The following is a 15,005-nucleotide window of genomic DNA, read 5'->3' as shown; positions in this document are numbered from 1 at the left end:
ATATTTCACATCTCCTTTTAATTTTCTTATTCTCATTTGCAGTTAATTGCTGGCAACCTGCTTTATCTCCTGCCTGATGCTTAAATCCTGAGCAAATTCTCATCTAACAATCAATTATTATTTAATAATACGCAATATCCATTCTTGTTAGATTTCAATTAGCTTCTTATATTTCAGACATGGTATTCTCCTTGCCTGTCTAATTGTAAGTATTAGGGAAACTCGTTATAAAAGTTGTCCATCTATTCACTAATACGGTGCCTGTGCATATGCTTCCCATGTCTTTATTAAATTAGAACTCTTGGACACCAGACAAGGAGGTATTTGTAACAAAACTGACTTCGTCACTCTTTGAAATAGCTTCCTAGTTAAAATGTTCCATGGAGGGAGCCACCATCATGAAAGAGAAAAAATAGTAAAACAAAATGTAAATAGGAAATAATTAATACAGATTGGTTAGATAGCTATTGAAATTGGATTTATTCATTTACTGAAAATCTTGAGTTCGGGGACAATTTTAAGAGTCAACTCACACAACCCCCTTGGGGGCATCTTTTATACTTGATTGGTTTTTGGTCAACACAGTTTGAATTAGTATGCAGTGAGGAGTCCCATGGATAGGTTCATCATGCATGCAGATTCACAAGGATGGCAACCTCCTTGCATATAACCATGACCAGCCTAGTTTGTACAGCAAGTCTATTAGCTCAGCTACTCTAATAATAAATCCAGGACAGCAGCAACGAAAGAGTCAACATTGTTTGAAGCAAGCCCAAACAGACTGTATGAATCAAACCCATTTTAATGAGTTTAATGAGAATATCCCTGTTGTTGTTGTTTTATTTTTCTCACCATGCTCAAAATACAAGCAATTATAGAGCACTTAGATGGATGACCAAACTTCCCCAGGGTGAGCTCTCTTGCCCCTAGAGTAACTTGACCATCTGTATTATCCTGATAATTAGTAAGGAATCTAGATTATGGCTAACTATGTAGTAGAATGTTTTGAGAAATCCACATTGGCCCTGTTCAAATGATCATGGGGTGGGGAGGGGGTTAGGGAACTACCCTTCAGGGAGGGGTGAGGGAACTAGATACGTGCTTCCTCCACAGGACCATGGAACCATGCAGAGGAGTGTGGTTGCCTTACCCATCCCTGAAGCGTGGTTTCCTTTCGTCCACTCGCCACTGCAGCCATGTATCCCAGTAACCACTGTGGCGAGAATCAGGTTGTGCCAGCCATCCCTATGTGATGGTGACCATAGTGTTCAGCAAAACAGGCTAGCATGTCCCCGGAAGTTCCGTATGTTCTAGGTAGCCGTCTCTATAGTCGCCAGGATTTATCAATGAAAGGGCCAGATTTACCAATGGCGCGCCCATCACACGTCATGGTAAGCCACCTGAGGCCCCTTACTGCCTTTGCAGAGGGTGGCTACCTGGGGTGGTTGGGGAAAATGCTCCCCACATGACATGATAACCCCACATGGGTTACCCCAAAACACAACCCACAATGGGCTAAATTTACATGTGAACCCAGACATGGACTTATATATTTTGCATCATATGTTGGGCTCTACAAGGATTTGCTATTTTAAAAAAGTAATGAAAGAACACTGAGGATCTGGGGCTTATGACTCACCTAAGGGGTGGCGGCAAATGCCACCTTCCCTCCCCACATGGATGCCCATAAGTAGACATCTTGTTTCTGATGCCTACATACATACATACATACACACACACACACACACACACACACACACACCCCTAGGCTGTTTCTACACCAGCCCCAAAATCCAGGCTGGTCACGGCCGAGTCCCTGTGCCTATTCATTTTGTGAGAAATTAGCTCACTCCTGCCTTACACTGTTTTTAGCCAATGGTTGAAGTCACAGGAATGATTGACACACACACTGTGAGAAGGAACTTCCTGGTTCATTTTTATACCTTTATATGTTTTAGTCCTCCCTGGCCAAAAGTGATTCCTGCTCCATATGATACAATTCCAAAATCCAGGGATGTACTGTAGCTGTTATTGGGTAGTAGTGTTATTAGGCAATAAGGAGCAGCAAAAGCAGGAGTTCATGATTTTATTAACTTCAGTCTTTTTTCTTTTGCTTTTCTGTAAATGACACTAACACCACCCCCAGGTTTGTGAGAATTCCCTGCCAACGCATGCATCAATACACCCCTATTTCAGAATGAGGGTTATGAATGAGAGGCTGTGGGTTACATGACCCCTGCAGAGTCAGGCTGTTGTAATACCCACTTTGCTACACATCGATATCCATTTGGTGGTGGTGGTGGTGGAGAGGGAGTTAGAGTAGTGCATGACAACCCTGCAGTGTAGTCTACTGTGGTTATCTAGTCTCCTGGTGTGTTGGAGGTTTTTTTTTGGGGGGGGGAATGCATCAGTGGGGGCTGCTAAAGTTCACTGTAGCAGCAGTGCAATTTGTCAGGCCTACAGGGCATTATGGTGTATGTATGTATATGTGTATATAGCTTCAAGAGAGCCTGCAAGTTTTACTTTCTCTTTCCTCCAAGACAGTTGGGTGGGTCCTGTACTTCTCTCTCATGTAAGGGTGTGCTTCAGATTTAGTTGATTCAAACAGATTCAGAAGATGTGCAAATTGAAGCAGGATTCCTCCCAAGTGGACCAAATCTGGATCTGAACACTGCCGAGTCCCTCTGCATGTTGCCACAGCATGGGGTGATCTGCAAACTGAGCATATAAGCTCACCCACCATATGAATGACACCCAAAGGCCATTAGAGGAATAAAGAAAGCCAAGGAAAGAATTAGGGATGTTGCAAATGTCAGCGTGGGTCTGCGAGGACAGCGGACGCTCCCCGCATCTGGCCAACACAGGCCCAAGCAGACGCCAGTGTGAGGACAGACCCACACCTAAGTGCTCGAGAGCCACTGAGAGAGCTTGGATGTGGGTCTGCCCTGGCTTCCAGGAATGTGCCACAGCCTTTCCCCCACTGCATTAATGGAAACACACAATTTCCCCAGACTTGGGGAAATTGTGTGTTTCTCCCCCGACCACCCAAGGGGGCCTTAAAGGCCCTATTAATAAGGCCTTTAAGGCCTCCATTGGTGTGTGGGGGGAGAGAAATTTGCAATTTCCCCAAGTCTTGGGAAATAGTGTATTCCCCCCACACACACACACACACACTGCGTTAATGGTGGCTGCCATTAGCACGGAGGGGGAAAGGGCCAGGGTCAGTGGCAGCCGAGCACTTGCGAACCTTGCGAGTGCTTGGCAGGGTTCACTGGGCCCAGTTTGGGGGGTGGGCTGAGGTGGGGGCAAGCACTTCCCAAGCTCACCAATCCCTAGAAAGAATTGAGGGTTTCAAACACAGGTGGAAAGATGTTGTCTGGACACCAGGTCTAGCCACTGAGAAAAAAGCAGAAGCTACATCTGGCATTCAATTTTTTCAGATGCCAAGTCTACCTATCCAGTAAACTTAGACCCCGGAACCATGGTGCTCCCCACCCTCCACCAACACTGCTGCTGTGCGAAGGCAGAAAATCCACCAACTGTCCTGACTCGCCAGCTGGAGGATGTCGGGTTGGAGTCTACGGGGGACGAGCCGGCAAAAGCTTGCCAAGCAACACCCCTCAAACGGATTCCTCTGTCATGCCTAGTCCTCACTATGCCAGCGTTCATTGGTTCAAACAGAACACACCTAAAACTAGCACTCTTCTGCATTAGTGCTGTCAAATTACCAGGATTTTTGGCCACTCTTTGTAGGCTTCTAAACTTCATGGAAGTTGATGCTAAGCAACAAAACATACACAAGGAGTGCTGTGTTTGGGCAAATTACATTCCCATACCATTCTGCAGAGTTGCCCCCACCCCCTGGAAAAATTCCTGTGGATGACCTTTCGTCTACCCAGCCCATTTCCTTTCTATCTTGTTAACATGTGGTGGTGATGAGAAGGTCATCAAGAGGACCCACACATGTCTCCTTCCCCTAAAGGTTGCACTAGCATGTGAACAATCCTATAAAACATAATTAACTGGAAGGGTTGAGGTTTTGGGTTCTGAGAAACTGAATTAGTCATATTAAAATAGACCCTTGTCTACTGCACAGCAATAGTAGCTATAATGCACTCAAGACTTAGGGCTGCCTGACACATTATGGGAACCAGGGGTGTGTTTTAAGCCCATGTGTATGCAAGCAGTGATCCCTGATCAATTTCTGGCTCACTGACACAAGGAGACATTTTATGCATCAGTGTATGTATCTTCAAAATACATTTGTCTCCTAATCCATTACAGTTTTGATATTTACACTGTGCATACACACCAAAAACATAATGTGTGACACAATCCTTGATGATATCCGTTGAGGTGCTTTCATCAGGGTTGCCTCAAAGAAATTTGTCATCTTCGGCAAGCTACAATTCTGGCTCCTCTGACGTTAGTCCTTAAGCAGCATAAAATGGGTTCATGTAAGGGTGCAGAAAAGGGATTGTGACTTTCCTGGTATATTGATTTCTTCTATTTTTAATTTCTTTAACATTACATTTTTCAGTGTCACTGCACACCCATATTCTTGTTTATGAACAGATTAGAGAAATGTAGTCTGAAGCAAAGTAAGTACATTTAAATTATCTATTCAACAACTGTATCAAATTTTAATGCAGGAATAAATGAGTGAGAAATGGAGATTTCTTAAATATGAAAGTTATAAAAAGTGAAAAAGACAGATCGGTCCATCCGTAGTATAGAGATAACCTCTTCTATCCACTTTTGCTAGTTTGTTGGTAGATGACCAACAAAATCATAAAACCAGTGTGCATGGATCTGTCTCTGTTTGTCTGGAATCCAAAAGGAACCTGTGACTGTTGTGATTAGCCCACGGAAAATGCTGTAGTGTTACAATCAAAAGGCATTAGTAAAGATGATCAGGCCCTGAATGTTGATTTCCAGTGCTTTTTTAAAACTGCCTAAACAGTCATCTATCATACGAACCACTAGGAATAGCATTCTATACTATGCTCGTGACCAAACTATCTTGTAATGCAATGCACCAGCCACTTCTGAAGGAAGACTAAGTGGACCACTTCTCTGATGCAGAGGGGGTATTCTTACGTCTCCCTAGCTTGCATACAAATACTTGGAGCCTATTCACATGCAGAAAGCAAAATACATATGCACACTTTTACATGGTTAGGTCAAAAACAGAGATAAGAGATTTCAGCCAGATTAGTCCTCCAGCTGGCAATTAATCAAACATCTCTGTAAATCATCTGGTTCTCACCATGCCGTCCTCCTGGGAGGCAAGGGTTTACAGAGACAGGTTGATTTAATCCAATTACAGCTTTGAGGTTTGACAAAGTCTGCAATCTTCTTCCCTTCCTCTCCCCCACCCTTTTCTGTTACACTCACCATCCGTCAGGGTTTGGAAGCACATTTTCCCACTGTATTTCCCATAGCCAGCCACAGTCCGGGCCCGCACCTGTACGACGTAGACCATCCCTGGTCGCAGCCCATCGATGCGCGCTGTGTTGGTCTGGCTCTTGGCCATGGAGGAGTTGTACTCATTGTGGTCCTTTGGGGAACAGCAAAGGAAAGAAAAGGAATTCATAAAAGGGAAGAAGCAGGGTCTTTTCCAGAACTGCTTTGGTTCCAATATGTCATCGAAGTTACAGTGGAAATGAAAAGCAACATTACATTTCTTCCTTGCATTGCCCCTCCACAGGGCCAAGGAACATGCGCAAGCAATGAGAATCTGCAGGCTTCCCATCTGGCCTGGTCCATGGGATGCAGTGGGATGACGACAATGGGTAATATATTTTTAAACCACCTAACCAGTGCTGCAGGGATTCTGCAATTTGGGGGTAAGAGCTGACTGAATTGGAGCTTTGTAGATAACCAAAGAGTATCTCCAATGTATTTTTACTCTTAGGCCATAGCTAGTCAGGGCAATAACCCAGGGATTGTCCCTATGCATCCACATGACGCACAGGGGATCCCGGGAGCAGGAAAGGCTGATCCCTCCCTTTCCCTGGGATATCGCCCTACAGTTGTAGCCTGCTTTTTCCACAGTCTTGGGCTGATCCCGAGACCATGGAATGTGTGGGTGGGTGCCGTGGTTTGTCCCGGATCCTCGCGGTTACTTGCAAGGAGCCGGGACCCACACACAGGGCGCAGAGCTCCTGAGGATAGGGGTGGTGTGGGGGGAGCAGTAAAATTGTTTTAAGTAAAAGCAACTAACCTTTTGCACACGAGCGCTCATGCACTCTTCTCCTATAAGAAAATAAAAAACAAAATGGCGGGCACGATGTCCTGTTCCTCCGAGGCCACCGTGAGCCACATGTAAACAGAGGGGGAGATCTCGCGATAACAATATTGCGAGATTCTCACCTCTCCATCGAGCTAGACCCATAGGTATAGCTGAGGCCCTAGGCACTGTTTTTCAATTCCAGTATTACCAATTACATGTCATCTAAAAGCTAGATCACCCTGTTGTGGTTGGCTCCATTAAAAGCAGCAAAATGAACACTCCTGTAAAAACTAAGATACATTCCAACCTCTTCAGAAGAAGAAGAAAGTTATGGGGTGCACAATAGTAAAGTGCTATAACATGTTCAAAAGATAAATAATTAGATGTTTCATTCTGTGCTGGTGTTTCACAGTGTGTGGCCGAGTGCAAGACTTTGATAAAATGACAATTTAAGGAGTATTAAACCTTAGTTCAGACTTCATTAAATAGTGCAGACCTAGGAAGGAGGGAGTTCTATCACAGGTCACTGATCCTATCACAAAAGATAGCCAATAGGTGCCTGTGACAGTTATGCAACTACATTTCTACCCATGCAATGAGTGTTCTCTGTCAAGGAAGGAGCACAGTGAATGTTCAGAGAATGAGATACCCTTGCAACAGACGTGCAACATGGAATGAAGGTGCCCATGCTGTGTACAACAAATGAATAATAAGTATACATTTCTTGTGCAAAAATCTGCCTACATGGGGAGGGTGTTGCTCAAGAGCAGGGGTGCATAACCCCTGAGGCACATTTGGCCCTCAGAGCTGTGCAGACCTCATCAAGAACTTCCCTCATTAGCAAAAGAGCTAGTGATAGCAAGGAAAAGCTTGGGATTTCCCTTGCCAGTGCTAACCCAACAGCTAGCAAAGGAAATCTTTCCCTTACTAGTCCTAGTGCTAATCTCTCCTGAGAGGTTAGATTATAAGGGAATTGCTTCCCTTGCTAGCACTGGCTAGGGAAAGACCTGTCTGGGGGAGAGGGGGTGGCTGTAGATGGTAAATGTGTGTGTGTGTGTGTGTGTGTGTGTGTGTGTGTGTGTGTGTGTTTGAATGTGAGTTCATGTGTGGATGTGTGTGATGTGTGTGTGATCCTTCACCATTGGCTATGCTGGCTAAGGCTGATGGGAATTGTAGGCCAAACATCAGATGGCCACAAACTGCCCATCATTGTCATAAACTATTTCTTATGTTTCAATTCCCAGATATTCATTTGACAGTTAGAAAACAGAAAATGAAAAGCAGTGAGTTGCCCGTGGCCACAAAGGTACTGATTTCCATGAGTCTGGGACTCCCTGATGTCCACATCCTGTTTGCTTGACACTGAATTACACTATCAAAGTCCTATATAACTGCAGAATATTCTATTTGTATGGCCATTTACAATCCAAATCTTTACTTTTTCTGGACATTATTTGTGTCACCTGTTAGTACACACACACACGCACGCACGCACGCACGCACACACAGACACACACACACTTGTTTTGTGTCTCTTTTTTTCTGGTCTATTTCATATCCCCCTGAATATTCAAAGACTGAAGCAAGAGGGTCTAGTACAAATGTGACAATGCAAAGAGGTGCAATGCTGCTGCTGCTGCTGCTGCTGTGGCCTCCTATGTCTGCTTAGGTAGACCTGTAGTCATAAACAATACCAAGCATGGTCGGCAGATGTGTGTAGTAGCCCTGCAATTGACTCTGGCTTCCTCACCATCTGGCATTTCATATCATTCACTGTCCCCCAGGGACTCATGGGCAGAACTATCTCACAGTCAATCTGTGTTGGGTTCTATCTGTTCAACTCTTAACAAAGCAATAAAACCGGAGTTATCTCTGGGATAGTGGAGGCTTAAGAAAGAGCTTTTGGGGGATCATACTGGCACAGGGAAGTGGCATAGACTGGGCAAAGCACTCACTGTACATCGTCAAGGCTTGTTCAGTGCAGAGATTGCCACTCCTAGCAAGCTATGAGTCGCCAGAAACAATAATCATTCAAGACTATGAGGAAATGACACAAGGATACACAGCAGGCAAGTAGGAACCAATGGGGAGTCCCTGGCTTCAGTTAACGAGCATTTCAAAGATTTTTCTGCAGCAGTGTGACTGACTGGCTTAGTGAAGCCTAGGAGAGGAATTCCCACTTTGCCACTACTTTATAGCTCAGGCAAACTGCAGGTAACATGGATCAAATTAAGCAGGTCACATCTGGAGGGGTGTGAATGAGCTTGGAGCCGGAGTGAGAACGTAAAGGTTGGACAGGGAAAGTACCCCAGCAGGCTGTGGAAGAATGTCCCAAGGGAACGGTGCCCCATGTGCTCCTTATGGCTAGGTAGTATGGATAGCCTAGAGGAGAGAGTTTTGTCTTTAGAAAAAAAGGCCTTCACATTAGCAGGATAAATACTTAGCAGGGAACAATCTCAGAGTGGCAAATTGGTGCTGGAATGCAGAGAATACCATGACGCTGAAATCATGGTGAGGGTCAATATGAACCCATCTTACCCACCTCAAGATTGGGCTACAAGACTAACCGGTTTAGAACTTTCAAACGAAACAAATCTCATCACTATCCCAGGGTGTCTCCCCATTGACTTCAACAAGGCTTTGGATCAGGCCAATACTGAACATTCCACAACATGGGGTGGGGGAATAGCAGCGAGTCTCAGACATACACCCGCTTCCCACTCATTAATGGCCCAACCCAACTCCCTTCCCTCAAATGCATTCAGGCTTACGGTGGCTGGTCTTGAGCCCATAGTGCTGCTAATCTCGGGGATGCAGATCCGGCTCACCTTCTCATAGTATCGGATCTCATAGTCCAGGATGATGCCGTTGGGTTGTTCTGGCTGAGGCCACGACAGCGTGATGCTCCTCATGGTGGCACTTACCTGGTGCATGATGGGAACTGTGGAGGGAGCTATGGAGAAAGGAAGGGACAGGAAGTGCAAGAAAAGTGAAAATTAATCTAGGGGAAGGAGAAAAAGAGTTTTCTGAAGGGGTGGTAGGAACAAAACAGTAGGGTGAGAGCTGGGAGAGGAGGGGGAAGTGATGGTGAAGGACAAATATTTATTTATTTATTGCATTTCTATACCACCCAATAGCCGAAGCTCTCTGGGCGGTTCACAAAAATTAAAACCATTCAAAGTATAAAACAACAGTATAAAAAGATAAAATACAATATAAAAGCACAACCAGGATAAAAACAGCAGCAGTGCCAAAATACAAATTTAAAATACAAATTTTAAACAGCAAAGTTAAAATTAATTTATAACTGTTAAAATACTGAGAGAATAAAAAGGTCTTCACCTAGCCTCTAAAAGAATATAGTGTAGGTGCCAGTCAAAGCTCCTTGACTGTATTCAGTCAACACAGTTACAATTCTTCAGACCTTCCCTGTCAATATGGGGAGTTTGGACTGGAGCGGAAAGGGCTGACATGCATGCCCCCATCTCCTTTCCACACTTATAATTGTTGAACACCTGAATAGAGCTTCTCTGTAGCCATGGTTTGTCTATGCAATAGTTCAAAGGGTTCCCTGTACCCTCTTACAAATATATTGGGGTAGGGGGCTACCTAAAGAGAAGTGGGGGAAATCTCAGAATGCAAACTCAGAAGTGATGTTAGTGTCAGCAGAGCAGGGTGGGGCTGCATTTATTCTCTTAAAATGATTTTCCTATAACTATCCACAACCTCACACCCCAGCAAGCTACATTACAGACAAATGGAAGCACACTCCCCATACCCCAATATAAGGAATACAGAAATAAAATCAATCAATCAATCAGTCAACAAGGGCTGGTTGATCTTTCTTTCTAACTCAGTCTGTGCAGGTCATTCACTGGGCAACCACTGATTTCTGCAATAACATGCATTCCAAGGTCAGAATACCTGCTCTTAGAGAGTCTATCAAGAGCCTCACCGGCATCTCCATTTAGCCAGACTGACTACGATGGATTTTGTTTTTATGGCAGAGCTGCCCTCCCTTTTGCCACTGGGATAAAGTTTCTTTGTATTTAATTGATATTTGAAGAACAGTATTGCAGCAAGAGGAATGAAATGGGAACAGTCTGTAAATAAAACGGTTTTAATATTTAAAAGGCTAGTTATTTTTAATTAGAATTTAAAATTCCTGGGGACTCTTTATCAACGGGAAGCTGTACAAGCCCATCTGCAGATGAATAAGCAAGTTCAGGAGAAGGTTGATCACTCACTGTGAAGCCAGTGCAATTCATTTTCCTTCACACTATCCTTCAAAGAGAGCAAACATACTCTTAGGGCTGCATCAAATTGTTCATGGGATTCATTTTTCACAGAGAAAGGGGTTCAGAGTTTTCTCTGAAAAACCAGTGATCCCCTAGAAAAAGAATCACATGCAGAGAGAGGGGTAGGATTTGTCCTGGGCCACACCCTGCAAGAGGAGAAGAACACCTCCTTCAAAGAATTTGTTGTCAAGAGATGAATCACTTTATAAGAGACAATCCATATAGACAATCTCCCCCCTCTCCAGCAAAAGAGGGCAAGAAGCATGAAGTCCATATTGCCAATTTTAACATGGCGGTTGTAGCCACTTTGAAGGAGGGAATCTGCAGCTGTGAACAATGTGATCCTCCTCCACCCTTTGCAAAGCAGTTGTCAAGAGAGGAGATGACAGCAATACCCTCCCCAATGAACATTTTGCAAGAAGGGGGAGCCTTTTTGGCTTACCCCTAGCTAGGGATGTTGGAGGAATCTTTTTGGATGGTGAAGCTTAACAAGCTTTTGTTGGCTTCCCCCACCCCAGGGACCATTCCATCTTCCACCTACTGGCTCGATTCAGTGTGGAGTTAGTCAGACCAGCTGGTGGAATTTCCTTAAGTTTTTTAAAAAGTAAAAAGATATTTGCACAAATTGTGGTCGTAAACTGTGTAATTTGCACAAATTACACCCATAAATTGTGTAATTCGTGCAATTTACATCCCTAAATTGCATTATTTGCACAAATTATGATTGCAATTTGCACAAATTACAAAATTTACAACCATAATTTATACAAATTGTGCAAATGGGCAGCTGTAATATGCACAAATCTCTATTTGTGCAAATTACATTCAAGACCAAAAAATGCATACAAAGTCACCTGGAATGTGGGGAAACCGCATGGCACAGCTTACAAAAGCAAGCCAAGTTTGCTGTGCCACAGAAGAGCGGTGAGCCCAAAAAGAGCTGGAAATACCAAGTGACAGACACTTCTACCTCTAGCCAATTCATTCAATGTAAGTGTTAGGGATATTGTTATTTTATTTTTGCTTTTTTGTACGAACAACTGTTTGGAAGACAATAGTGAAGGCACTGCTATTTGATTCAAGCTTACAACCAGCCCAGCAGTGGTTGTACCATGTTTGCCAGAAAGGACTGTGTACCACTCTGAGTCAAACTCCTGGAGAATCGCTGACGTCACCCTTGAATCTGCCTCCTGCATTTATTTTTGAAACCTCTGCTGGGGATGGGAGTCCACACAGAACCAAGGCAATATAATGTGTGCTTCATTAAACAAGTTAATTTCCTGTCTGGTCCTCCAGAGACATCAAAGTGTCTCATTTTAAAGCCCACTGAAGCATGTGCTGAGGGCTCTGCAGAGACTAATCCTCAGAGTCTCCTAAATGCTCTCCTCCATGCATATCTTTGGAACTTACTGGCCCTTAGACCCCTGGTGAGCAGTGGTGCCAGGCTCTTAATTTAATGGTGCACAAAAGAATGCTGCTTACAGACAGTCAATCACCTCTCCACCGGTACATAGATGGATATTTTATACAGGTGGCAATGATATCGATAACTTTTTAAAACAGTTTTTAATGCTTTATGTGTATATATTTTGAGTTTTAGAATTTTAAATTTTGTATACTTGTTTTTATCTTAATTTTAGAATTCCTGTAAACCTCCCAGAGAGCCCTGGCTATGGGGGTAGTATAAAAGTGTAATAAATAAATAAATAAATAAATAAAGCTGACTACCAATCTGAATGTGCTCATGGATCTGTAATCTAAACAGCTCTCCACTGAGGATCAAGTGTCATTGGTTGCTGGAGGATCCTAAGTCCCCAAAAAGGAAGTTAAATACTGCCCTGATTTGATGTTCCTCTTCTGGAAGACATGTATTTCTCCCCCTCCCTACTGTAATTTTAATTGTCCCTTTGCCATTATAAACTGATGAATTTACAAGTGAATGTAGATTCTTCAAGCACGCAGGGAAAACACCTAAGACTAGGTATTATATATACACCTGAAGTTTGGTAATGAGCTATGAATTAGGTATGTGCCTATTCCATTTACCATGGCTGTGTATCCCCATGTATTCAGCCATGTTAGTGCTTAATTAGGGTTGCCAACACTTTTTTTCAGGCAGGCTCCTCATCTTTAATGGCCACATTGCAGGCAGATAGAACATGGCCATCACAATGCACAGAATAGCTACTTGCATTGAATTTGGCCAGTGCAGATCAGTGATAAGTTTGTTTCTGCTTGCTTTGGATAAGAATTTGCCAAAATTTCTTCATTTGTGGGATTGAAAGGACCTGAGAAATTTTTATTTTTTAAAAAAAAAAATGAATGTGGAAGAAAGTAAAACTGACAGATTCATCCATCCAGGCTCATCATTCTTTGCAACCATGAAAATTAAAATGAGAGTTTAGCCACATGTTATAGTGTCACACTCATGCCTTAAAGAACAGGTTGCATGAACTAGCTATAAAGCAGTGGGGAGTGGGCTCTAGGATTTGAGGTAGAGAAGTGGCGGGCAATCGGGTGGAACCCCATCTGTTATCTTGCACCCCACATGTAGCTGCTTTTCTCTGGGTCAGGTTCCAAGACCGGAAATAAGCCTGGAGAGTAATATCAACAAATCCTCCCACTACTTTTCTACTTGAAATTAATGGTGTTGCTGATTTTTGAAACTGGCAATTATCTAATTTACATTTAACACTGAGGCTTCCGGGAGGAAAGGTTTTGTCGTCATCCTAAGCTGAAAGCGGAAGAAAATAAAAGCTAAATGGAATGCTAAGAGAGAGGCTGCATGAAACACATTTGTATAACCTATACAATTTGGGTGGGGGAAGCTTTCTAGAGCTTGTCTAGATAAGCCCAGGGATGTGCCCAGTATCTCAAGGCTTAGGAGCTTTCCTGTGCCTGGCCGTACCTGCTTGCAGCCTTGAAAATACCCCCTACAGATACCGCTGGGTAAGAAATTCGATGCTCTTGCATGTATACTCTTTGCAATTAGGAAGACTGGGGGTGAACTTCATTTATTTCCCATTTTAATACAAACCCACCTAATTCGCATTTCCCAAACTAATTTGCACGTCCCGGACTAATGTGCCAACCAGAATGCAATTATCCTTCAGATTTCACACCTCCAAATTTTGCAATGCAGTTTTCCAATAAAAAAATATGAATAAAAGTGCATACATTAGGGGAAACTGCACACAAAAAAGGCATACATTAGGGGAAATACATACAAAATGCACATATATTTTCATGTTGACCTTTCCCTCCCCTTCCAAAATTCACAACTATGTGAAAATGGGATGGGATCAACTTGTGCTCCAAAAAGTTTGGAAGTTAAAAAAAATCAAAACAGACAGCTGCATTCATCCCTACTGATTAGTACCTGGACCAAATGTGTTCAGTACTTGGACCAAAAGTAGATGGAATTTTAGGGCAATATGATACACAGAAACCAGCACTACGACTCAGTTTAGAAATTCATGCTGCTAGCCTCATTCTGAATCAAGCTGAGGGGAATTTGCCCATCACAACTATCCTAAGATTGGCATGATACATTTTATTTCCCCCCTGCTGCCCTGCAAAAACTGGAAATAATTACAGCAGAAGCATTCCTTTGTTATGATCAGTTTCTATGTGCTTTTTTTAAAATGTGAAAACATAATACCTGGCAGAGTGAAAAGCCATATTTTATACTTTGCCTCATATTGGACATGATAAGGCGGGATTAATTCAAAATTGCTGGATTTATTTTGTTTGTTTCCTAATGACCCAGTTTTTCTGTTACCAAAGTGTGTTAGTTTATCATCAGATTCCGTAAAACTATATATATATATATATATATATATATATATATATATATATTATTGAAAGCTGCCTTGAGCATATGGGCATATGGAGAGATGAGACATAAATGATTTTACAATAAATACATGAACAGTTGCCTGAGATATGCACATTCATCCCACTATCATCTCTGTTCACAGATTTTAGGAGTAATTGCAAAATCTACTTCAACAGAGACAACACTGGGTCAAAAGGGACAAGTGTGCAGACCGCAGGCAACATTGACTCTTTCAAGCTACCATCAACTCGCTTAAATGTGCCCCCAGATACACTCATGGTTGAGTGAAGATCTGATCTCCCTGGTGTCACCTAGGTGAGACATCAAAAAACGTGATTAGGATTTCCGGTAGGGATTTTAAAAAAAAAAAATCTTATTCTTCATAGCAGCCCTTAGTGGGATGACTGGAAATCAGAACAAGATCTTGTGATATTGGGGAGGGGAGGATTAACACCCCCTCCCCCATGCCATTTTCCCAATTAAAATTCCCCTCAAGCTGCTATTTGTTTGCTCTATGGGAAAAAAAAACATGCAGGTAGATTTCTGAGGTTAGCTGTACATTTTTCCCAGTGGGGGTGGGGAAATGTTATCAGGTAAATGGCACAGGAGAAAGAGTTAGACTCCCCCTCCCTCA

General features: G+C 43.0%; 1 protein-coding gene across 2 annotated transcripts in view; it reads right to left on the bottom strand.

The window, feature by feature from the left end:
- Positions 1–15,005, bottom strand: part of EPHB1 (EPH receptor B1) — a 384,580-nt gene that overhangs the window by 71,742 nt on the left and 297,833 nt on the right. For both annotated transcript variants that reach the window (XM_063132314.1, XM_063132315.1), the window contains exons 6-7: positions 9,007–9,188; positions 5,398–5,560 (exon numbers count right to left, since the gene is read on the bottom strand). In XM_063132314.1, the coding sequence (XP_062988384.1) occupies positions 5,398–5,560; positions 9,007–9,188 (345 nt within the window). The remainder of the gene's footprint in view (positions 1–5,397; positions 5,561–9,006; positions 9,189–15,005) is intronic.

This window comes from Elgaria multicarinata, chromosome 8 (assembly GCF_023053635.1).
Source record: "Elgaria multicarinata webbii isolate HBS135686 ecotype San Diego chromosome 8, rElgMul1.1.pri, whole genome shotgun sequence".
NCBI classification, from domain to species: Eukaryota; Metazoa; Chordata; class Lepidosauria; order Squamata; family Anguidae; genus Elgaria; species Elgaria multicarinata.
The sequence above is the reverse complement of the archived record's forward strand: the minus strand, read 5'-3'. Positions and strand labels throughout refer to the sequence as shown.